This window comes from Crinia signifera, chromosome 2 (genome assembly GCF_055691185.1).
Source record: "Crinia signifera chromosome 2, ASM5569118v1, whole genome shotgun sequence".
Taxonomy (NCBI): Eukaryota; Metazoa; Chordata; class Amphibia; order Anura; family Myobatrachidae; genus Crinia; species Crinia signifera.
This window is the reverse complement of record NC_139218.1, coordinates 88893139-88919345: the sequence shown is the minus strand read 5'-3', so window position 1 is coordinate 88919345 and position 26207 is coordinate 88893139. Positions and strand designations below refer to the sequence as shown.

The 26207-nt window shown below is 42.0% G+C and overlaps 1 protein-coding gene across 1 annotated transcript in view; it reads right to left on the bottom strand.

The window, feature by feature from the left end:
• Positions 1–2221: 2221 nt before the first annotated feature.
• The window catches only part of LOC146058781 (acetylserotonin O-methyltransferase-like), a 63927-nt gene continuing 39941 nt past the window's right edge, over positions 2222–26207 (bottom strand). Inside the window, exons 6-7 of the mRNA XM_083171009.1 lie at positions 10130–10252; positions 2222–2499 (exon numbers count right to left, since the gene is read on the bottom strand). Coding sequence (XP_083027135.1) covers positions 2282–2499; positions 10130–10252 — 341 coding nt within the window. The 3' untranslated portion in view covers positions 2222–2281. The remainder of the gene's footprint in view (positions 2500–10129; positions 10253–26207) is intronic.

Here is a 26207-nt window from a genome sequence, read left to right as displayed (position 1 = left end):
GCTGATGCTCATCCATAAGAACACTCCCCCTCTCTCCCTTAGTGGTTTAAATTTCGCAGAAGATCATCCTTAAACCAAACTAGATGTCTCAAGAAAATAGTTTGTCCATGCCCATAGCGAACTCTGCCTACTCCTGTAGCCCAATTCAGTTGTGTCTTGCCTCGTGGAACATTGGGGGTTTAAACTCACCTATTAAACATAGGGATACTTACCCATCTCATGAAACTATGACCAGATGTAATATTTTTACAAGAGACCCATTGACTTACTGAGGATGCTGCTACTGTTCATGTACCATGGGTTGACTCATGTATGGCAGCCACAATTCGTACTAAGTCCAGGGGTGTCGCCATTCTATTTCAACTGGGTTTACAATTCACTATTTTAATTCAGATAGTCGATAGACAAGGTAGATTTTTTTCTGCTTGTGTAGTTTCCCAGCGGCAGTTACGTAGTCCGCATAGTCAGAATCAGCGTAGTGTTCCCGTGGCCAGCGTAGTTAGCGTAGTCAGCACAGTGAATGTCCCTGTCAGTATCAGCGTCGTGTTCCCACAGCCAGCATAGTCAGCCTAGTCAGTATGTCTATGGAGCTAACGTAATTAGCGTACATAGGGGGAGGGTCCCTAAACTGCACACCCTGGACAAATGAGGTGCTAATTGCTGAGACCTGTAGTAATTAGCGTAGTCAGTCAGCTTTACGCAGTTAGCGTGTAGTCAGCATAGTCAGTTCCTGAAACACCCCCCACTATCCATGTCAGCCCGAAACGTGGCGAGCCCTGCGAGGGGACTCGTAAAATGAGCCGAAGCATGGTGAGGGGATGCGGAATACATGTCAAGTAATACGTGTCCACTTGTGGGGCTCGCTGCGCTTGCCACGCTTCAGGCTCATTTTACGCGTCTCTTTGCTGGGCTCGCTGGGCTTGCCGCGCTTCGGGCTCGTTTTTACAGATAAAAAATAAACTCCATGCCGACGTGGATAGTGAGGGTATGAACAGGTTAGGAGGAGGCATACCACATCCCTCGCGGGACTCACTGCGCTCGCCATGCTTCGGGCTGGCGTGGATAGTGGGGGTTTGAATTGGAGGCATTTGCCACTATGTAACATGGAGCACTGGGTAATGCGTCCTTTATTGTGCATGAGATGCACTTGCGCACCGCACCCCCCCTTTGTGCACAAGACACACGCACACACGACCGAACCCCTAACCCTGTCCATCTCCCTGAAACGGACACAGGCAGAGTTGCCGTACCCTGCCGCAATATTTACTGAGATGCGCAAGCGTATGAGATGCTCATGCATCTCAGGCAGATGGAGCGCCTCTTCCCCGGCGCCCGCATGATTGCCTCTCTGCCAGCATCTACCAGCACAGGGGATCTGGTGGTTACCGGCGCTGTTTCAGAGGCGCTCACTAGGATTGCCAGGGACTCCGCGGACAGAGCTGCATGTCGCGGGTACAGTACGGTGACTCCGCTGCCTGGTGGGGACACTACACTGACTACGCAGGGCTGCCGCGGGGACACTACACTGACTGCGCTAGGCTACCGTTGGGCTATGCTGACAGCGTAGCGTAAGGTGCTGCCGTGAAACTACACAAGTACCAATTTTTTATAATAATGCAGATTCCCCAATCGTCTTTACTTATCTGACTAGATTGTTGCAAAAAAGACAGAATTACCCCTTGATCTTGAGAGGGAACCTTAATACAGTACTGAATCCTCAAACCGACAAAGCTCCCTCACCCCCAGACCATTCTCTCTCCTATGTGGAGGTCGCTTTCATCTTTATTAACAACAATACATTTATCAGAATCCAGACTTTTAGGAAGGGAGGGCGTCCTTATCTTTTATACTATGGTGTGTGTTGGGGGTTCACAGTATAAGACATATAATTGATTTTATTTCAAGATGATAATCTTACACACATAAACATACAGTATATACCTAAAATGCATTTACATATTTGATTTATTTGACAATGTGAACTTACAGTACTGTTTTATAATACTATATATGTGAACTTTATTAGAGACAAATTGTCAATGAAAATACATTTTCTTACATCTTGCATGGAATCTTTCTTGATCAGAACTATCCAAAAGGTATATTTTGTGGGTTTACCCTTGCAAATAAGTTATTAAAACTTATATAATTAGTTAGTAATTATGATAAGTAAAAAAGAATAGTATATTTGCTTTAAGAATTTTAATATACAGTACTGGGGAAAAAAAATAAACAGGCTGTTATGGAAACAAACTAGAATCATATCAATAAACAAACAAAATTATATTAATTTTCTTCCCAGGATTGCATCATATATCTTTCCAGTTACTTTCACTTGAATGTTACTGAAGCCACAGTCAGTGAGGATCTTGGTGAATTCAGACGGGGTCCTTTCTTTGCCTTCTGTCTGGAGCAACATTATTAGTGAGTATAGCAGGGAAGTCACAGGGCCACTTCTGTCTTCATTTAATAGAACCTCAGCCAGCAGAACACCACCTCCTTTACATAGCAGAGAGAAAACAGGCAAAATGCAGTTTACAAGTGACAATTATTGGAAACATAAGTTCAAATACATTTATTAGGTTTTGGATTTACTGGAATTTACTTGGATCTCAAAAGTAGCATCTTATAGGCTATCACGTGTTTTGGATTGCCAGTAAGATAATATTGAACTTACACTAAACTGAGGGGTAGATTTATTAAGCTTGGTGAAGTGATAAAGTGTCTGGTTTTTATCACCAGCCAATCAGCTCCTACCTGTCCAAACCTGTAACTTCACAGTTAGGAGCAGATTGGACGGTGATAAAAAACAGACATTGTATCATTTCAACCCCATAGTAGCAAATTTATTAAGGAATTTACAGGATATTAAAAAGAACTGCTTAAAATGTGCTACATTGCAGTTACATATCATTTCAGTTTAGCTACTGGACTCTCTAATATAAAGTGTTATTGTTGTTACCATCTCTGTTATAGTGTGTACACACGGTCCGATTTCCTTTCCGATCGGAATCGGGTGCAGATCACAAGGGTGATCCCGATTCGATCCTGATGCGCGTTCACGTATCGGAAGCCAGAAAGTCTTGGCTGCCTTGTTTATATAGTGCAGATCTGCACTATATAGTCAAGATTTAATGCAAATCGGATGTGCCTTAAGATCCTATCCACGATCCTATCTGATCAGATCGTGGATAGGATCTTAAGGCACATCTGACCGTGTGTACACACCATTACTCCTTAGTAGAATTAACTGCCTCAAAACATAGGAAACAACTGTACTTGCTCATTTTCTAGACTCAAGCATAATATGTCTGTTGTTACCCAGTTTGTTTTATCTCTGTTTACAATTGTAAAGCGCAACAGAATCTGCTGCGCTATATAAGAAACTGTAAATAAATAAATAAATATTAAATAACACCAGACACAACTCTCAAGTTGGTAATAAAAACAAATGTTAAATGATTGTTACTGTTGGCAGTAGTTGACTATTTTGTGCCTCGTACCTTGTACCTTGCACTGTTTTCATGTCACCAGCCATGCTGCACCATTAGTAGCTGCGCAGAATGCCATGGTTCAACAATTACTATATTATTGGTGCAAGAAAAAGCATTTACCATATTTGGCTACCCTCGGTAGGCTACAGAAAATTGTGTGGCCCTCCCTCCCCCCCTGGAAAGGTTGGCAAGTCCCCCACATTCCCCCTGACTCCACGCCCACCCACCCCCACACCTTGGCTGCCTGCTCACAGAACGCAAGTCAGCGGATTGAGGGGGCCCGACAAACTGAGTCATGCTGAGCCACACCCTTGACTAGAAAGTGCCTGTTTCACAGCACTGTATAGCAGAAGCAGAGCCCTGATGACTTGAGTGTCTGGACACATACCTCGAATCGCCCATATGCACACGATACAGTAAGCATGGCATTTGCCATAAATTAAACACATATGTTACCTTTCCAGTTTACAACAATAATTGTTCTTTTTCTAGCATATGTATCAGGTGTTTTCCCATCTCTTAGGTTGTAATTTTTTAAGCTGGGCAATTGTTACTATTTATTTATTATTTTCATTGTATATTATTTAGTTTTTGCATTTTATTATATTTTATTTATTAGGTGGCACAAAGAATCTAAAGAACACTATATAATAATACCAAATGCAGCCTAAAAAAATGTTATCACAATAACAATGGTACAACAACTTTCAGATAATTATGAATCATCAGCTCTTCCTCCTGTTGTCACAAAGAGCCTTTTATCATGTTAAAAAATAATAATATAAATAAAGAAGGAAACAGAGGACTCATAATCCACAATTGGTTACATGAAAGCAAGAAAACACAGTAATCCTACATAATAAAAGGCTAATGCTGCTCCTCACCTCTGTATGCACATATGCTGAAACTAAACTGGAATTGGTAATGCAGTTCATGACATGACTGCACTTGTTATTGAACACTGGTGCTGTTTAAGGTAGAGCAACACAGAAGCTCAAGAACCTTCTCCGATTTGGAACTGGTTTGCACTGGTCATGTGGTAGTATCTGTGCACTGTAGTTTATACCTAGGACACATAGTTTATACCTAGGACCGGCCCGCCTATTATGCAGAGTATGCAGCTGAGTAAAGCGCCATAGTAATCAGGGAGCTGACAGTGTCTTCTTCATTGCTGTCAGTGCCCTGACTAGTATGGCACCTTACTGTGCACTGCCGCTCACATTAATGGGGACAGCTGCCAGTCAGGAGAAAGTTATGGCACGCCTGACTGTATTCAGAGCTGGTCTGCGGCTATTTCAAATCTCGCACCGGCTCGCTGGCCAATTGTAGATCATGGTTTGACAGCCAATCAGGAGCTACCACTGCGACTCCTGATTGGCTGCCGGACTGCAAGCTATGATTGCCCGGCAAGCCGGCACGCGATTGATCTGAGATAGCAGTGGACCTGTTCTAAATACAGCTAACTGCCCAACGCTTCCGCCTGGCTGTCTCCACTCTCTGCCTGGCTGTCCCAGCTCACAAGAATTGAACTCCACCTTGACAATCAGCATTTCAATCCCCATTGGCAATGAGCATTTCTCTCCCCTGTGGCAACGAGCTTTTAACTCCCCCTTGGCAATGAGCATTAACTACTCTGTAACAATGAGCATTTAACTCCCCTGTCGCAACAAGCATGTAATAAAGCTTGGCAATGACCATTTCAACCCCCCATGGCAACGAACATGTAATCCCCTGTGGCATCAAGCATGTACTCCCCTGTGGAATTGAGTATTAAACCCTCTTGGCATTGAGCATGAATCCCCCTTGGCATTGAGGATGAATCTCCCATGGAAACCAGAATGAATCCCCCTTGGCATCAATCATTAAGCTCCTGGCAGCAACAGGTAACCCCTGGCATTGAGCAAGAAACCTCTAGCAATGAGCATGTAGGTAAGCAGCACTTATGTTGTATAATATGTAATAGGCATCACGGTGTGTGGCATAATGTGTACTGGGCATTACGGTGTGCATAATTCTGTCTCAGTGTGTCTAAGGTGCTATGGCTGGCACAGCGTCCCTAAGTGGCTCTAGCTGGAGTAGTGTGTCTAAGTTGTACTACTGTGTGGTGTGTTTTGAATTGGTACTATTATGTGGCCACGCCAGAAATTTTTTAAGCCTTCAGCACAAGCTGTCCCTATTTTTAAGTATCAATTGATACTCCACCCAGATATTAGCTCCATCCACAATATCCACATTGAGGGGTGCTGAAATCTATGTTTGCTTACCAAGAAAATTAGGCTAGGTCCAGACCTGTTTATACCCTGATCTGCGATTGACTAGTCAGTGGTCAGCTGACTAGAAGTGTCTTGTCATCACCCAGGACCTGGCGCTGGTGTGAAATACAGCCTAGTCATGCCGGGGGACCATTTGGAATTGGGTTGATGATGAGTTGGCTGGTTTGTGACAGTAACTCAGGAAATGGGCTAGGACTGATATTGCTTAGCTCTGGAATTAATAAAATGTAAGACTAGAATGGAACCAAGGTTTAGGGATTGGAAAGTCTGTGACACTGAATGCTTGACTGAATCGAGGCTTGGAGACTGTAATGGAACCGGTGGACAAGGAAACCATACTGTAACCATTGGATAATTGGAACAGACTGGAACCAGTTATACAGAGAACTGGACTGGGAGGGCACTGAGCACCAGACTGGAAGCACCGGCATTTAGGACCAGACTGGAACTAATGATACTGAGAGCCCCACTGGAACCAGTGCTGCTGAGAACCATACTGGAAATGATGACAATGAGAAATGGACTGGAACCAGTGGACACTGAAGTAGCGTTAGAACACTGTGGAGCACAGGCTTGAGCTCAATGCTTTTGGAGTGACATTGCAATCAATCTTCTTATAGGAGAGGTTGCTGGTTCAGGAGTGGCTGCTAGAGACAGGTGTCATGGAAACTGTATAACATTGGAGGTGCAGCAGTCACATGATGAACATGGCCAGTTTCCAGAGCTGGCAGCAGCTGCATTCTGGAGGAAGCCAGAGCTACCATCCAGCAAACTGCAGCTGGTGGTGGTAGACACTGAGAGAGGAAGGGGACCCCCAAGGGGTCTCCACAGCATCGGAGAGGTGAGTAACAGAATCTGGACAGGAAGAAGCACTGAACTCTGACATCAGTGGGAGATATATTGTGTACAGTACACCAATTTTTTCTGTAAGTTTAAGAAGGTGGACTTTATGAGTTTGGTCTGTAAATGTATTTGTATAATGTGTAATATTGTAATTTGTATGGTACGATGGGTATTTGCACAGTGACAAGTTTAGCTGTTATTGTTTCTCACATTCTCAAGTAGTCAGAACATTTGTTCAAAATTACTTACAGTACATCACATTAGTCTAAGTCATAATCTATATAATAAATTGAAGAGTCTGTGTGCGTGTGTGTGTGTCCGTTGCATTGCGGGCACACCGTGGCACTCAGAGCTGCCAAATTTGGCAACAAGGTACCTCTGGACCTGGTGGTGTGCACCTCGAAGCCGTTTTGGGGAAATTTCACTTCGAAATTTAAAAAACACCAAGTTTTAATTTGCCTTCATTGATGATCTGGGGGAAAAGATTGACGATCTGGGAAACCGTAGTCGAAGGAACAACTCCACACATGATATCATTGCTGTCATTGAGTATGAATGACACATTCTAACATTATGGTGAAGGGTTTAAACAATTATTAGGAATAACTGAGGATATACATAGACCACACATCACACACACATGTAAATATTGTACACGCACACACACACAGTACACCACATATGCACACAACACACATATATATAGGTAGCGCACCTCACACACTTACACATTAGACAGATACACACAACAAAACACACACATAACACACCACATGCAGTACAACAAAAAACCCATATACACTACAACACACACCCAAAAACAGTACAACAAACACACAGAACACACACACTTAAACATTGTGCAGATACAGAAACACACAGAACACACACACTTAAGCATTGTCAGGATACGCACAGCACACTACACGCACATATATATGTAGCGCACCTGACATTCAGCAGATACACATAACACAACACACACACATAACACACCACTCATGGTACAACACACACCCACATTCACTACAACACGCACCCAAAAACAGTACAATACAAAGAACACACACAAACATTGCACAGATACACACAGCACACTACACACACACACACACATTTATACGTAACACACCTTACGCACTTACACATTGGGCAGATACACACAACACACACATAACATACCTCTAACAGCACAACACACACCCACATTCACCACACACACACACCCAAAAAACAGTACAACACACAAAACACATACTTAAACACTGCACAGATACACAAATGCACAACACACACATACACATACTGTATATACATAGCACACCTCACACACTTACGCATTGGACAGATACATACAACACAACACACACAACCACATACACTACAACACACACACAAAAACAGTAACACACACAAACACATAAAAAAATAATTTGCCATTTATTTAACAGTCTGTACCGGCTAATAAAAACTGTACCTAATGTACCAGCTTTTCTTTTTTTTTCCCATATCCATCTCTGCGCACCCCGGCCAGTTGTACTGAGAAATCTTTGTCCTGACCAATGCACCCATTGATCAATACAAAATGGGTACACTGCACTCACCCTGTTAGTCAGTTGGATGTTAGGCACTGCTCTGCCTTAAGGGTTTCCCAGACTCTTTTGGTTTATAGATAATGTTTGGTCGATGGGCATGAGCGCTGCATGTATTTGTTTGAAGTTATGAGTGTAAGAAGTTGAAGAATAAGACTGAGATAATGATTTGTCACGTTATAGTGTACAATTTACTCAATAAATCGTGAAATAAATATGTGTACATAGAAGTACAATCAAGAAATGAAAGTAGAATTAAAAAATAAATTCTGATTCAAACTGATAATTGTTTGGATGGGGTGGGTTGCGAAACAAATCTATAGGTGGAGGGGGTATGGATATTGTGGGCATAATTAGTGTTTTATACACCCACAGGGGGTCCCCAGTTGATGAGAAATTTTCACTTCAGTGTCACCATAGGGGTATTTCCAATTGGGGTTCAGGTGGTCTTTTAGGGGTCCGTTTACAATCCCGTTGGTCTCTTCTCCTGGAGCCTACGGTCTCCCTCAGTGATTGACTATCATTAAGGGAGACCATAGGCTCAAGGAGGAGAGACCTACGGGATTGTAAAGGGTCCCTAAAAGACCACCTGGACCCCAATTGGGAATCCCGCTATGGTGACACTGTGACCGTGACACTGTACTGAAAATCCCATCAATTGAGGACCCCCTGTAGGTGTACCAAACACCAATTATGCCCACAATATCCATACCCCCCCACCTATAGATTTGTTTCGAAACCCACCCCCATCCAAACAATTATCAGTTTGAATCAGAACTTATTTTATAATCCTACTGTCATTTTTTTATTGTACTTCTATGTACACGTATATATTTTTTCACAATTTATCGAGTAAATTGTACACTTTAACATGGCAAATCTTTATCTCAGTCTTATTCTTCAACTTATTACACTCCAAACCTTATAAATGCACCCATTTATGATTGCGATGGCTGGATCGGTGTATTGGCCCGGTGGGTGTAGGGAAGAATTTGGCCCATTGCACCCGTTCCCAGTGGTGCATTGCAGTGGTGCGGTTAGCGTGCATCGCGTCATGATGTCATGTGGCCAGGCCCGCGGACCTGCTCCCACACTCAGTGGCTGCCCCACTGTTTGGTAGAGATGCCCGGTGCATGTGCTTTACAGATCTCCAGACCTCAGAGATTGTTGCAGGCAGGATCGGTGAGGGTAGCGGCACTGGCAGGGAGCGGTGAATTTTTAATTAATTATGGCACGGTAAGTAATGCCCACCCCGGTCTCCACGCACTCAGCGCCTGTAATTACACACCCTAGAAACTGTACCATTGAAAGTATAGAAATGGAGGTGTGGCCACGTACCTTTCAGATTTTGTACCAATTTCTGACCCTCAGATGTTGGAAGGTATGTCATAGGTGCTAAATCTCAGGAGTGGATGTAGAATTCATCAACACATACAAGTTATCAACTCAGGAGCGTTGTGTTACAAACAACAACACCAAACCTGATTTCATTGCCATTATTGAGTATCAATGCAAACACATTCTAACAATATGGTGGAATCTATAACAAATTACAATCTTAGGTCTTTGGCACAGCATACTGTAAGATGACATTTTTCAGCAATTTTGGAAATAAAAAAAACATAAGGTTTTCCCGGGCAACGCCGGGCGGGTCAGCTAGTTTCCATAATAAAATCACAAAGTACTTTTACCTTTGGGAATCAAGTACATTGTTCCTGGCACAGTTAAAGTACTGTATAACAAAATCATCCTATATATAGTAGGTCTAATACAAATACAAATTCTAGATTCAGTGTATCCATAATTGTAATGGCAAAAAAATGGAAACTGAAATAATACATGCTATCTTAAACTGGAATAAGTTTTTATTGCAACAATTCACATACACATTTAGAAAATATAGTTTTTCTAGAGAACATGTACTCACCAGGCCTACAGGATTGATAAACTTTCCTCAGCAGTTGATGACACTTATCATTGGTCCAGTCATGTAGAATACTGGATAAAATATATAGGTCTGCTTCAGGAATTGGGTCAGTGAAAAAGTCTCCTTTAAAAAGTAAAAGAGCAATGAAATTATTTTTTGCAGAAAAAGCAGAAATATCTTAACAATAATATCCGCATTAAACAATAACTAGTCTAAACAAGTTTCATACTACGGTACTTGTTTCTAGAACGGCGCCCACGATTTTGATCTTAGGCATCACAAGTAAAAAAATCACGTCGGTCGCATCGCATGCAGCCAAAAAATCGCATGCGATGCGACCGACGCGATTACCGCCATTTTACATAGGGAACAATGCTAAATGGCAAAATTGACCTGATTTCACATAGGGAACAATGTTAAATGGCCCACAGACCCCAAATACCCACCCTGAAGTGTGAAATGGCCCCCCCAATTGTTAACGTCACCCCACGATCAACGTCAACCCGAAGCGTGGCGAGCGCAGCGAGGCCACGAGGGGCGGCGGTAAGCGTCCTCCGACCTTTTCATACCCCCACTATCCACGTCGGCGTGGAGTCGAGAATAGCAAGTGTGGCGAGCGCAGCGAGCCACGGAGCCCTAAGCGTGGCGAGCGTAGTGAGCACCGCGAGGGGACGCGGAACACGCTCCCGAAGCGTGGCGAGCCCCGCGAGGGGACACGGATTACTTAACATGTATTCCGCGTCCCCACGCGGGGCTCGCTGCACTCGCCACGCTTCGGGCTCATATTCCGCGTCCGCTCGCCACGCTTCGGGCTCGGTGGCTCGCTGCGCTCGCCACACTTTCTATTCTCAACTACACGCCGACGTGGATAGTGGGGGTATGAAAAGGTCAGAGGACGCGTACCGCCGCCCCTCGCGGGCTTGCTGCGCTCGCCACGCTTCGGGTTGACGTTGATCGTGGGGTGGTGTTAACAATTGGGGGGGCCATTTCACACTTCAGGGTGGCTATTTGGGGTCTGTGGACCATTTAACATTGTTCCCTATGTTAAATCGGGTCAATTGGGCCATTTAACATTGTTCCCTATGTAAAATCTGTAATCGTGTCGGTCGCATCGCATGCGATTTTTTGGCCGCATGCGATGCGACCGACGCGATTTACATTTTACCATGCATTTCTATGTAAAATCGCGGCCATCGTATCGGTCGCATCGCATGCCATTATAATGGCATGCGATGTACATGCGATGCCCGCGATGGGCGCCGTTCTAGGAAACAAGTACCCATACTACTAATCAGTTCATACTTTAACAATCAATAATAATCAAACTATTCTGAGTTCAAAAAGCTAGCTATTAAATAGACACATCCTGCAACCAAATGAGAAACAAGCTGGATGATCTAGAAAAACAGGTCTCTTCGAAATAATCTTCATTTAATTAGTCTTGTTTAAATTGTTCAAGGGACTTGCCTTACTATTGCTTCTGAAAATACTTACTTTGGTGCTATGTGTAGTGGATGAGCTAATATATTTCAAACCAAGTAAGCATACAGACTTAATCTGTTAAGAGATGGCCTGGATTCAAAACCCGAGGTTTATAATTTTAAATGCTTTAATGTCCACCTCAATATTTTACTACAGTACATTATAGTCCATGCACATCAATCCTAGAGAATGTAATGATTTTAGACTTTTCATTTACCAGGTCTAAAGTGGCCAGGGCTCATTGTGACATGGCCAATATCTACAACAAGCTGGCGCAATACAACCATAAGTTTTATTAGCATGGTAAAGAGTTCAGAAACTTCACATCAGAGGTGAAACTAGGATTTCCATGACCCATACCCATGGAAAAAATCTGATTAATTTCTAATATGCCTTGCATTATTGCATTATTGTATTAAGTCATCTGCATGTTAAGGCCATTAAAGCTTTGGAGTGGATGGACATACTGTAAAATGGGGAGAAAATTATAAAATAAATTGTAGGTTTGATTTGTGATATACTAAAATGTAAAATTGTGCATGTTTTATATTTCGCTGGAGTCAGATCTTGGGTGTTTTTGAATCCATATAAGTTCCTTTGTTGTGATTGTGTTCCCTTTCACAGTGGAGAGGGCTCGAACAGAGCTGGAGCAGTGTAAACTCAATCAGGGCAGTGTGCCTTTATCATGGACAATCCCAAGTACAATTAAATCATGCACTACTTTCCCTTTTATTATGGACTGTATGTTGGGAGAAAAGTCTATCGAAAGGCCATTTGAATTTCTTGTATTGTCCGATTCCTGAGTTCTGTGATTATCTGCATAGATCAGTTTGCAATTGCATTACAATTTCATCATTTTATACTTTATCAAACCTTATGGTAGGATGCTTGTTTTTTTTTTCTTCCGAAATTATTTAATGAATCAAAATTTATTAAGTTGAAATCAATCAAACTTAAACATTCAAATGTAAATGTTAATACATCAGAATTAATAAATCACATATCATCTGTTAGTGTTTACCAATTAGAATTAAGCAATCAAATCACTAATTTGGTTACTTGTTTTATAATTGGTTCCATCAATTTTTTAATGGGACCAATTATAAAAAAAATAATTGATTAATCGAATAACCAATCAATGCTTTACTTTCCTTCCATCACATACTCCATCTTAATTTCACTGTACTGCCCTTGGACCTCTAATCTTGATTTTGATTAATGAAAAATTAGTATGGCGTCATATAGGGGGAAATTTACTAAAATGTGTATTCTACTTCACATGTGATGTTGCTATGGGCAACCAATCAGATCCTGTCTACTATCTTCTAGAGGGTGCTAAATAAATAAGAAGTAGATTCTGATTGGTTGCCCATAGAAACATCACATGTGAAGTAGAATACACATTTTAGTAAATTTACCCCATAGTTTATTAATCTGAAATCCTGATACAAAAAAAAGATGGAAAGAAAAGACTTGGGACCACTCTGTTTTTTTTGCAAAACTTACCTTTTCATTAATTCTAATAAAAATAAATTAGAACACCCTCAAAATGAAAGAGTGTGCTTTTCTTAAACAGTCCATGTTTAAGAACTGCTCCTTAACCCCTTCACGACATTTGACGTATATATACGTCATGGCCGGGAAGTACTTCCCGACACATGACGTATACATACGTCATGACTTTAAACTGTCACTGCGTCTCGAGACGCAGTGACAGAGGGACGATGTCTGCTGTCCCTGACAGCAGACATGTCCCTGCATGCCCAGGGGGGGCTGCGATGTCGCCCCCCCGTCGGCGATCGCTGTGATTGGCTGTTCAGTGTGAACAGCCATTCATAGCGGTTTCCTGTGTTACCAGCGAATCAGACGCTTGGTAACACAGGTGTCAATCACCGCCGGGCGTCAGGGGGCATGAGGGGGTCATCGGTGACGATGACACCTCACCGCACCCTCACCCCACCTGCCCCCAAGGCTGTGATTGGTCCGTGGGACCCACGGACCAATCACAGCCAAGGCGCGACATTTAAACTAACGGTGACTGCGCTGCAGACGCCATTCCGGTCTGGAGTAGCGTGCAGAGCGGTCACCGTGCCTATCTGCCGTGATACTGACCTGATCCTTGCTAATACTTACCTGATCCTTGCAAATACCTTACCTGATCACTTGATCACTGCTTGTAGCGTGCTGGACGCTTCCTGGATCTGACTTCCTGCTGCTGCTGCAGTGTGATAGAGAGATAGAGAGATAGAGAGAGAGAGAGAGATAGAGAGAGATAGAGAGATAGTGACAGAGAGAGCTATATTTTGTGTCTGCTACCCCCCCTTTTTGGGGGTGCAGGGGTTTTTTATATATAAATAACTGTCGCTGCTGCTGCAGTGTCATAGTGATAGATAGTGAGAGATAGTGATAGATAGTGAGAGATAGAGAGATTTGTGTCTGCTACCCCCCCTTTTTGGGGGTGCAGGTTTTTTTTTTATATATATAACTGTCAGTGCTGCTGCTGCAGTGTCATAGTGATAGATAGTGATAGATAGTGAGAGATAGAGAGATAGAGAGAGATAGTGACAGAGAGTGATAGAGAGTGTATATTTTGTGTCTGCTACCCCCCCTTTTTGGGGGTGCAGGTTTTTTTTTATACATATAACTGTCAGTGCTGCTGCTGCAGTGTGATAGATAGTGATAGATAGTGATAGATAGTGAGAGATAGAGAGAGATAGTGACAGAGAGTGATAGAGAGTGTATATTTTGTGTCTGCTACCCCCGCCTTTTGTGCTGATCACTATATCTGAGGTGATCAGCAACTTTTTGGGGGCGCAGAGGTTTTTTTTTTTTATATATACCTGTCAGTTGCTGCCAGTTGCACCAAAGGTTGTGCACCTGCTGCCCCTCACTGGTAATCAGTGTCGCATCACTGATCACCTTTTTTTTTTTTTGTGGGTGCTGTGTGGTCTTTTTTTAATTTTTTTTTTACACACACTGTGATTTTGTGGGTGTCCTGTGGCCACTGTGCGCTGATCAGTGACGTACATCACTGATCAGCTTTTTCGGCACAGGGTTGATCTATTTTTTTTTTTTTTGATCAAATTCCTGTTGCCTTTGAGCGCTGTTCAGTGACAGACGTTACTGACCAACATCTGTGCTCAATTTTTGGCGCAGGACCTTTTTTTTTGTTTTTTTAACCCCTTCAAATTTTTTTTTTTTTAACCCCTTCAATTTTTTTTTTTTTTAACCCCTTCAATTTTTTTTTTTTTGTATAAAGTATTTTTTTTGTTCTGCACTACATACACACAACACACTACATACCCCCCGGGTTGAAATAAAGTTTGTACCCCCCCCTACACTATACACGTGTTGAAACATTTCACTACCAGTAACACAAAAATAAAAATGTCATCCCAAATGTCATCCCAAATGTCATCCCAGTCATCCAGAAGAATGTATTCAGTGGAGGAGGCATATGCCATGCTTGCTTCTGATTCTGACACAGCCAGTGAGGCAAGCGGGGAATTTGAAGGATTCGTCTTAAGCTCCTCTTCCTCCTCTGGTGATGAGGGACCCCCTCAAAGACGCCCGCGTAGAGCAGCTGAGACCCCCCCCCCAATAATTGATCTCGTATGGACCCCACCACCAGACAATTTTGAGCCCCAGGTTCCTGAGTTTTTGGCCATGCCAGGAATCCAATTTGATTCCACAGGTCTCAGAGAAATTGACTTTTTCAAATTATTTTTCTCTGATGATTTTATAAATTTAATGGTGGACCAAACTAATTTATATGCCCAGCAGTTTATTGCTCAAAACCCCACGTCATCATTTGCTAGGTGGACCCCTGTAGATGCAGTAGAGATGATGACGTTTTGGGGTCTGGTGTTTCATATGGGCATAGTAAAAAAGCCACAAATTAGGCAATATTGGAGTACAGATGTTCTGTACAGCACCCCATTTTACCGTATGGCCATGACTCGGACTCGTTTTGAGGCAATCCATAAATTTATACATTACACCGATAATGCACAGTGCCCACCCAGAGATGATCCCACCTTTGACAGGCTATTCAAAGTCAGGCCGGTCATTGATCATTTCAGTGCCAAATTTGCAGAGCTATACATCCCTGATAAATGTATTAGCATCGACGAGTCCCTTATACATTTTAAAGGAAGGGTTAAATTCCGCCAGTACCTTCCCAGTAAGAGGGCAAGGTATGGCATAAAAATGTATAAGCTGTGTGAAAGCACCACAGGGTACACCCACAAGTTTAGGGTATATGAAGGGAAGGATTCAAGAATTGAACCGCCAGAATGCCCCCCCTCCCTCGTAGGTGTTAGTGGAAAAATTGTCTGGGATTTAATGCACCCCTTCCTGGATAAGGGTTATCACCTCTATGTGGATAACTTTTACACCAGCATCCCACTGTTTAAGGCCCTTGGTTCAAGAGGTACAGCAGCTTGCGGTACTGTGCGTAAGAACCAAAGAGGCCTCCCAAAAACGCACATTGCCCAAGTAATGAGAAGGGGTGAAAGCAGGGGAATATGCACCGAAAATATGTTGTTGGTCAAATATAAGGACAAGAGGGATGTCCTTATACTGACAACAATTCATGGAGACAGTACCACCTCCATCCCTGTACGAGGTACCAGTACCCACACCTCAAAACCAAATTGTATCCTAGATTACAATAAGTACATGGGCGGAGTGGATCTTTCAGATCAGGTACTGAAGCCGTACAGTGCCCTGCGGAAAACAAATATCTGGTACAAGAAGCTGGCCGTGTATATCATCCAGATGGCACTGTATAACGCTTACGTGCTATTCCGTTCTACCGGCCAGAGGGGGACATTTATGCACTTTCAAGAGGAAGTCATAAAGGGCCTAATATTTGGGAACCAGCAGGCAGAGGGCCCCAGTACTTCTAGTACTGGCCCCCGTATTGTACCAGGGCAGCATTTTCCCAACGAAATCCCCTCCACTGCAAGAAAGGGCAGGACACAAAAAAGGTGCAAAGTTTGCTATAAAAAGGGAATAAGAAAGGAAACTATTTTCCACTGTGAAACTTGCCCCGACAAACCCGGCCTATGTATAAAGGAGTGTTTCAAAATATACCACACATCTATGGATTATTAGGTTCATCATTTCACCGTGCTTCGGGGGTCTTGCTAATGCCACATAGCACCCACCATTCATTCCACCAGAATCTGAGCTGCAAAATCCAAAAATCACTCCTTCCCTTCTGAGTCCTGCCATGCACCCAACTGGTATTTTTTGGTCACATGTGAGGCATTGCCGTACTCTGGAGAAATGGGGGCACAGATTTTGGGGTGCTTTGTCTCCTTCATTCCTTGTGAAAATGAAAAATTTTGAGCCAGAAGTACATTTTTGTGTAAAAAAATGTAATTTTTCATTTTCACAGCCCAGTTGTACCAAAATTGGTGAAACCCCTGGGGGTTTGAAATGTACACTATACCCCTAGATGAATTCCCTGAGGGGTGTAGTTGCAAAATGGGGTCACTTGTGGGGGGGTTCCACTGTATTGGTAATGCAACATAGCACCCACCATTCATTCCACCAAAATCTGTGCTCCAAAATCCAAAAATCACTCCTTCCCTTCTGAGTCCTGCCATGCACCCAACTGGTATTTTTTGGTCACACATGAGGCATTGCCGTACTCTGGAGAAATGGGGGCACAGATTTTGGGGTGCTTTGTCTCCTTCATTCCTTGTGAAAATGAAAAATTTTGAGCCAGAAGTACATTTTTTTGTAAAAAAATGTATTTTTTCATTTTCACAGCCCAGTTGTACCAAAATTGGTGAAACCCCTGGGGGTTTGAAATGTACACTATACCCCTAGATGAATTCCCTGAGGAGTGTAGTTTGCAAAATGGGGTCACTTGTGGGGGGGTTCCACTGTATTGGTAATGCAACATAGCACCCACCATTCATTCCACCAAAATCTGTGCTCCAAAATCCAAAAATCACTCCTTCCCTTCTGAGTCCTGCCATGCACCCAACTGGTATTTTTTGGTCACATGTGAGGCATTGCCGTACTCTGGAGAAATGGTGGCACAGATTTTGGGGTGCTTTGTCTCCTTCATTCCTTGTGAAAATGAAAAATTTTGAGCCAGAAGTACATTTTTGTGTAAAAAAATGTAATTTTTCATTTTCACAGCCCAGTTGTACCAAAATTGGTGAAACCCCTGGGGGTTTGAAATGTACACTATACCCCTAGATGAATTCCCTGAGGGGTGTACTTTGCAAAATGGGGTGACTTGTGGGGGGGTTCCACTGTATTGGTGCAACATAGCACCCAACATTTATTCCACCAAAATCTGTGCTGCAAAATCCAAAAATCACTCCTTCCCTTCTGAGTCCTGCCATGCGCCCAACTGGTATTTTTTGGTCACATGTGAGGCATTGCCGTACTCGGGAGAAATTGGGGCACAGACTTTGGGGTGCTTTGTCTCCTTCATTCCTTGTGAAAATGAAAAATTTTGAGCCAGAACTGCATTTTTGTGTAAAAAAATGTAATTTTTCATTTTCACTGCCCAGTTGTATCAAAATTGGTGAAACCCCTGGGGGTTTGAAATGTACACTATACCCCTAGATGAATTCCCTGAGGGGTGTACTTTGCAAAATGGGGTGACTTGTGGGGGGGTTCCACTGTATTGGTGCTTTGGGAGTCTTGCTAATGCAACATGGCACCCACCATTCATTCCACCAAAATCTGTGCTGCCAAATCCAAAAATCACTCCTTCCCTTCTGAGTCCTGCCATGCGCCCAACTGGTATTTTTTGGTCACATGTGATGCATTGCCGTACTCGGGAGAAATTGGGGCACAGATTTTGGGGTGCTTTGTCTCCTTCATTCCTTGTGAAAATAAAAAAATTTTGAGCCAGAACTGCATTTTTGTGTAAAAAAATGTAATTTTTCATTTTCACTGCCCAGTTGTATCAAAATTGGTGAAACCCCTGGGGGTTTGAAATGTACACTATACCCCTAGATGAATTCCCTGAGGGGTGTACTTTGCAAAATGGGGTGACTTGTGGGGGGGTTCCACTGTATTGGTGCTTTGGGAGTCTTGCTAATGCAACATGGCACCCACCATTCATTCCACCAAAATCTGTGCTGCCAAATCCAAAAATCACTCCTTCCCTTCTGAGTCCTGCCATGCACCCAACTGGTATTTTTTGGTCACATGTGAGGCATTGCCGTACTCGGGAGAAATTGGGGCACAGATTTTGGGGTGCTTTGTCTCCTTCATTCCTTGTGAAAATGAAAAATTTTGAGCCAGAACTGCATTTTTGTGTAAAAAAATGTAATTTTTCATTTTCACAGCCCAGTTGTACCAAAATTGGTGAAACCCCTGGGGGTTTGAAATGTACACTATACCCCTAGATGAATTCCCTGAGGGTGTACTTTGCAAAATGGAGTGACTTGTGGGGGGGTTCCACTGTATTGGTGCAACATAGCACCCACCATTTATTCCACCAAAATCTGTGCTGCAAAATCCAAAAATCACTCCTTCCCTTCTGAGTCCTGCCATGCGCCCAACTGGTATTTTTTGGTCACATGTGAGGCATTGCCGTACTCGGGAGAAATTGGGGCACAGATTTTGGGGTGCTTTGTCTCCTTCATTCCTTGTGAAAATGAAAAATGTTGAGCCAGAACTGCATGTTTGTGTAAAAAAATGTAATTTTCCATTTTCACATCCCAGTTGTACCAAAATTGGTGAAACCCCTGGGGGTTTGAAATGTACACTATACCCCTAGATGAATTCCCTGAGGGGTGTACTTTGCAAAATGGGGTGACTTGTGGGGGGGTTCCACTGTATTGGTGCTTTGGGAGTCTTGCTAATGCAACATGGCACCCACCATTCATTCCACCAAAATCTGTGCTGCCAAATCCAAAAATCACTCCTTCCCTTCTGAGTCCTGCCATGCGCCCAACTGGTATTTTTTGGTCACATGTGAGGCATTGCCGTACTCGGGAGAAATTGGGGCACAGATTTTGGGGTGCTTTGTCTCCTTCATTCCTTGTGAAAATGAAAAATTTTGAGCCAGAACTGCATTTTTGTGTAAAAAAATGTAATTTTTCATTTTCACTGCCCAGTTGTATCAAAATTGGTGAAACCCCTGGGGGTTTGAAATGTACACTATACCCCTAGATGAATTCCCTGAGGGGTGTACTTTGCAAAATGGGGTGACTTGTGGGGGGGTTCCACTGTATTGGTGCTTTGGGAGTCTTGCTAATGCAACATGGCACCCACCATTCATTCCACCAAAATCTGTGCTGCCAAATCCAAAAATCACTCCTTCCCTTCTGAGTCCTGCCATGCGCCCAACTGGTATTTTTTGGTCACATGTGAGGCATTGCCGTACTCGGGAGAAATTGGGGCACAGATTTTGGGGTGCTTTGTCTCCTTCATTCCTTGTGAAAATGAAAAATTTTGAGCCAGAACTGCATTTTTGTGTAAAAAAATGTAATTTTTCATTTTCACTGCCCAGTTGTATCAAAATTGGTGAAACCCCTGGGGGTTTGAAATGTACACTATACCCCTAGATGAATTCCGTGAGGGGTGTACTTTGCAAAATGGGGTGACTTGTGGGGGGGTTCCACTGTATTGGTGCTTTGGGAGTCTTTCTAATGCAACATGGCACCCACCATTCATTCCACCAAAATCTGTGCTGCCAAATCCAAAAATCACTCCTTCCCTTCTGAGTCCTGCCATGCGCCCAACTGGTATTTTTTGGTCACATGTGAGGCATTGCCGTACTCGGGAGAAATTGGGGCACAGATTTTGGGGTGCTTTGTCTCCTTCATTCCTTGTGAAAATGAAAAATTTTGAGCCAGAACTGCATTTTTGTGTAAAAAAATGTAATTTTTCATTTTCACTGCCCAGTTGTACCAAAATTGGTGAAACCCCTGGGGGTTTGAAATGTACACTATACCCCTAGATGAATTCCCTGAGGGGTGTACTTTGCAAAATGGGGTGACTTGTGGGGGGGTTCCACTGTATTGGTGCAACATAGCACCCACCATTTATTCCACCAAAATCTGTGCTGCAAAATCCAAAAATCACTCCTTCCCTTCTGAGTCCTGCCATGCGCCCAACTGGTATTTTTTGGTCACATGTGAGGCATTGCCGTACTCGGGAGAAATTGGGGCACAGATTTTGGGGTGCTTTGTCTCCTTCATTCCTTGTGAAAATGAAAAATTTTGAGCCAGAACTGCATGTTTGTGGAAAAAAATGTAATTTTCCATTTTCACATCCCAGTTGTACCAAAATTGGTGAAACCCCTGGGGGTTTGAAATGTACACTATACCCCTAGATGAATTCCCTGAGGGGTGTAGATTGCAAAATGGGGTGACTTGTGGGGGAGGTTCCTAACTTTTAGCACTTATGGTGCCTAGAAACCTACATGGTGCCTAAAAAAAAATCTCATAAAAAGGAGGCTCCAAAATCAAGTAGGTGCTCCTTCTATTATGAAGCCTGTGGTTTGGTCAACGTGCACACAAGGGCCACATATAGGATATTTTTGAAAACAAAAGAATTGGGGGAATCAATTTTTAGTCAAATTTCTCTAGTAAAATCTACTGTATTCGTTAGAAAAATGTATTAAAATTGAAACTCTGCAAAAAAAAAGAAATTTTGAAATTTCACCTACACTTTTTTTTAATTCCTGTGAAACACCTAAAGGGTTAACAAACTTCCAAAATGCTGTTTTGAATACTGTGAGGGGTGCAGTTTTTGAAATGGCATCATTTATGGGGGTGTCTCACATACAAGTCCCTCAAAGTCACATCAGAACTGAACTGGTCCCTAAAAAAATCAGTGTTTGAAATTTTCTTGAAAATTTGAGAATTTGCTAGTCATATCTGAAGCCTCCTAGTGTCCAAAAAAATTAAAAGGAAGTTGAAATAATGATTGCAACATAAAGTAGACATATGGTCTTTGTTAGTTATTAACTATTTTGAGTGGTATGATTATTTGTCTCACAAGCAGAAAATGTGACATTTTGCATATTGCTAAATTTTCCATTTTTTCACGATATTTTGGTATTTTTCACAAAAAAACACAGACTGTATCGACCAAAATTTACCACTAACTTGAAGTACAATGTGTCACGAGAAAACAATCTCAAAATCACTGGGATAAGTAAAAGCAAAAAAAAGTTATCCCCACTTAAGTGAGACATGTCAGATTTGAAAAAAAGGGCTCTGTCATGAAGGCACAAACTGGCTCTGTCATGAAGGGGTTAATAATTAAGACATGGCTAAAATAAATATTATATTTATAGTCCTAGGGGTCAATTTACTAATGTGTAGGTTTATATAAGTGGAGATGTTGCCCATAGCAACCAACCAGATTATAGCTATTATTTTCCAAAGTGCTAGATAAATTATAAATATAATCAGATTGTTACTATTGGCTACATCTCCACTTCTAAAAATCTGCACTTTAGTAAATAAAATGGAAATTGAAGCAATGCTGAAACTTGCAAAACCTAGTAAGACCCCTGGTCCAAATACAATATGGTTTATAATAGACACAGAAATGAAATTGCAGGCTGCACTAGAAACCAGGGGTGAAATATAATAGGGTGGGGGAATCAGAAAGTGAGAGATTTGGTAAGAAATCTCCAGTTTTTTTTAAAACTGCAATCATTTACACTGCAAAATCAAACTGTTTTTTTTTCCAGTGGAAATGATTGCCGCTTTAAAAAAACTGGAGATTTCTTCCCAAATCTCTCACTTTCTGATTTTCTCACCCTATTACATTTCACCCCAGGAAAACAGAGAATATTATGGATCCAGTAGAATGGTAAAGGGTTACACCAAAATTCTATGAGCTCCAAGGCCTTTGCAAAATGAAAAAGGCCTTGGCAAAATGTTGTTTAGAGTGTAATTGGGCCACAGAAATTCTGTACTGTACTGTACTGTATATTGATTAACTGTACCCTAAACCTAACAGAAATAAAGTATCCTGGCAGTAACCAAGGAAACATATTTGGGTACAGTTAATTTTTTTAGATGTTTACAAAACAAAAGTATAAAGGCATGGTCTTGCTGTAGAATGGACCAACCACATCATATATAAGCTTCTGCTGCATCTGAAGCTTTCTCCAGCTTCTGCTGCTCCATCCTACACTCAGATCCCCTCTGCTAGCTCCTCACTGATCTGAGGCCATTTCTTCTGAGAGGGACAGCTTTCTATAAGGAGCAGAACACTATGTTTTGTTTGCCAGTACATTGCTAGGTGTTTGAATAACACACCATATACTGTAGCAGTTGTTATGCTTATCTGTATGGCTACTCATTTATTAATGTTTTTTTTTTTCAATATAATTATTTGTTTGCCTTTCTTCTCCTTTTATTCCTCTTGTTGTTTCCCTTTCCATCCCAAATACCTATCATTATGCTTGCCTAATGGCCTTTGCTATTTTTAATGTTGGCCAGTGGTCATGCTGAAACGACTTTATTTAGACAGTCTCTCTTAATGTCAAAGGGTTAAATATTAAAATAAAATGCTCCCAACTACAATCAATTGGCTTTTCTCACTAGAATTCTAGATGCATTGGAGTCTTTTGGTAGATATGTTCCTATTGTTAGAGGTGATTTCAATTGGATCAGCAAACCAGGGATTGATATTTTGTATGCACCTGCTACATGCTCCACAAGGCTGTACTGTCAGGTAAGACATATACTACTGTACTGTATGTCTAACAGCTTGTCAACACTTGTATGCTCCACCATCCATTAAATAGGGGTTATACATTCTACTTTTGTCCTTGTGACATTTATACTAGAATAGATTATTTCTTTTCTACCACATACGTTTCTATATTTACTTCAACACACTGCGATCGGTCTTACCACTTGGTCCCATCATGCTCCCATCACCCTGACTTTGTTGACCTCTTGCCCCATACAAAACAATATGCTTGGTGTTTTAACCCCTTACCGCCGCAGCCTGTTTTTGCCTTCCTGACAGAGCCCTTTTTTTCAAATCTGACATGTATCACTTAAGTGGGGATAACTTTTTTTTGCTTTTACTTATCCCAGTGATTTTGAGATTGTTTTCTCGTGACACATTGTACTTCAATTTAGTGGTAAATTTTGGTCGATACAGTCTGTGTTTTTTTGTGAAAAATACCAAAATGTCGTAAAAAAATTGAAAATTTTGCAATTTGCAAAATGTTAAATTTTCTGCTTGTGAGACAAATAATCATACCACTCAAAATAGTTAATAACTAACATAGACCATATGTATACTTTATGTTTCCATCATTATTTCAACCTCCTTTTAATTTTTTTGGACACTAGGAGGCTTAAAATATGAATAGCAAATTCTCAAATTTTCAAGAAAATTTCAAACACTGATTTTTTTAGGGACCAGTTCAGTTCTGATGTGACTTTGAGGGACTTGTATGTGAGACACCCCCATAAATGATGCCATTTCAAAAACTGCACCCCTCACAGTATTCAAAACAGCATTTTGGAAGTTTGTTAACCCTTTAGGTGTTTCACAGGAATTAAAACAAAGAGTAGGTGAAATTTCAAAATTTCATTTTTTTTGCAGATTTTCAAATTTAATACATTTTTCTAAGGAACACAGTAGATTTTACTAGAGAAATGTGACTAAAAATTGATTCCCCCAATTCTTTTGTTTTCATAAATATCCTATATGTGGCCCTAGTGTGCACGTTGACCAAACCACAGGCTTCATAATAGAAGGAGCACCTACTTGATTTTGGAGCCTCCTTTTTATGAGATTATTTTTTAGGCACCATGTAGGTTTCTAGGCACCATAAGATGCTAAAAGTTAGGAACCCCCCCACAAGTGACCCCATTTTGCAAACTACACCCCTCAGGGAATTCATCTAGGGGTATAGTGTACATTTCAAACCCCCAGGGGTTTCACCAATTTTGGTACAACTGGGCTGTGAAAATGAAAAATTACATTTTTTACACAAAAATGCAGTTCTGGCTCAAAATTTTTCATTTTCACAAGGAATGAAGGAGACAAAGCACCCCAAAATCTGTGCCCCAATTTCTCCCGAGTACGGCAATGCCTCATATGTGACCAAAAAATACCATTTGGGTGCATGGCAGGACTCAGAAGGGAAGGAGTGATATTTGGATTTTGCAGCACAGATTCTGGTGGAATGAATGGTGGGTGCTATGTCGCATTAACAAGACCCCCGAAGCACCAATACAGTGGAACCCCCCAACAAGTGACCCCATTTTGCAAACTACACCCCTCAGGGAATTCATCTAGGGGTATAGTGTACATTTCAAACCCCCAGGGGGTTCACCAATTTTGGTACAACTGGGCTGTGAAAATGAAAAATTAAATTTTTTAACACAAAAATGCAGTTCTGGCTCAAAATTTTTCATTGTCACAAGGAATGAAGGAGACAAAGCACCCCAAAATCTGTGCCCCAATTTCTCCCGAGTACGGCAATGCCTCATATGTGACCAAAAAATACCATTTGGGTGCATGGCAGGACTCAGAAGGGAAGGAGTGATATTTGGATTTTGCCGCACAGATTCTGGTGGAATGAATGGTGGGTGCTATGTCGCATTAGCAAGACCCCCGAAGCACCAATACAGTGAAACCCCCCCACAAGTGACCCCATTTTGCAAACTACACCCCTCAGGGAATTCATCTAGGGGTATAGTGTACATTTCAAACCCCCAGGGGGTTCACCAATTTTGGTACAACTGGGCTGTGAAAATGAAAAATTACATTTTTTAACACAAAAATGCAGTTCTGGCTCAAAATTTTTCATTGTCACAAGGAATGAAGGAGACAAAGCACCCCAAAATTTGTGCCCCAATTTCTCCCGAGTACGGCAATGCCTCATATGTGACCAAAAAATACCATTTGGGTGCATGGCAGGACTCAGAAGGGAAGGAGTGATATTTGGATTTTGCCGCACAGATTCTGGTGGAATGAATGGTGGGTGCTATGTCGCATTAGCAAGACCCCCGAAGCACCAATACAGTGGAACCCCCCCACAAGTGACCCCATTTTGCAAACTACACCCCTCAGGGAATTCATCTAGGGGTATAGTGTACATTTCAAACCCCCAGGGGTTTCACCAATTGTGGTACAACTGGGCTGTGAAAATGAAAAATTACATTTTTTAACACAAAAATGCAGTTCTGGCTCAAAATTTTTCATTGTCACAAGGAATGAAGGAGACAAAGCACCCCAAAATCTGTGCCCCAATTTCTCCCGAGTACGGCAATGCCTCATATGTGACCAAAAAATACCATTTGGGTGCATGGCAGGACTCAGAAGGGAAGGAGTGATATTTGGATTTTGCCGCACAGATTCTGGTGGAATGAATGGTGGGTGCTATGTCGCATTAGCAAGACCCCCGAAGCACCAATACAGTGGAACCCCCCCACAAGTGACCCCATTTTGCAAACTACACCCCTCAGGGAATTCATCTAGGGGTATAGTGTACATTTCAAACCCCCAGGGGTTTCACCAATTGTGGTACAACTGGGCTGTGAAAATGAAAAATTACATTTTTTACACAAAAATGCAGTTCTGGCTCAAAATTTTTCATTTTCACAAGGAATGAAGGAGACAA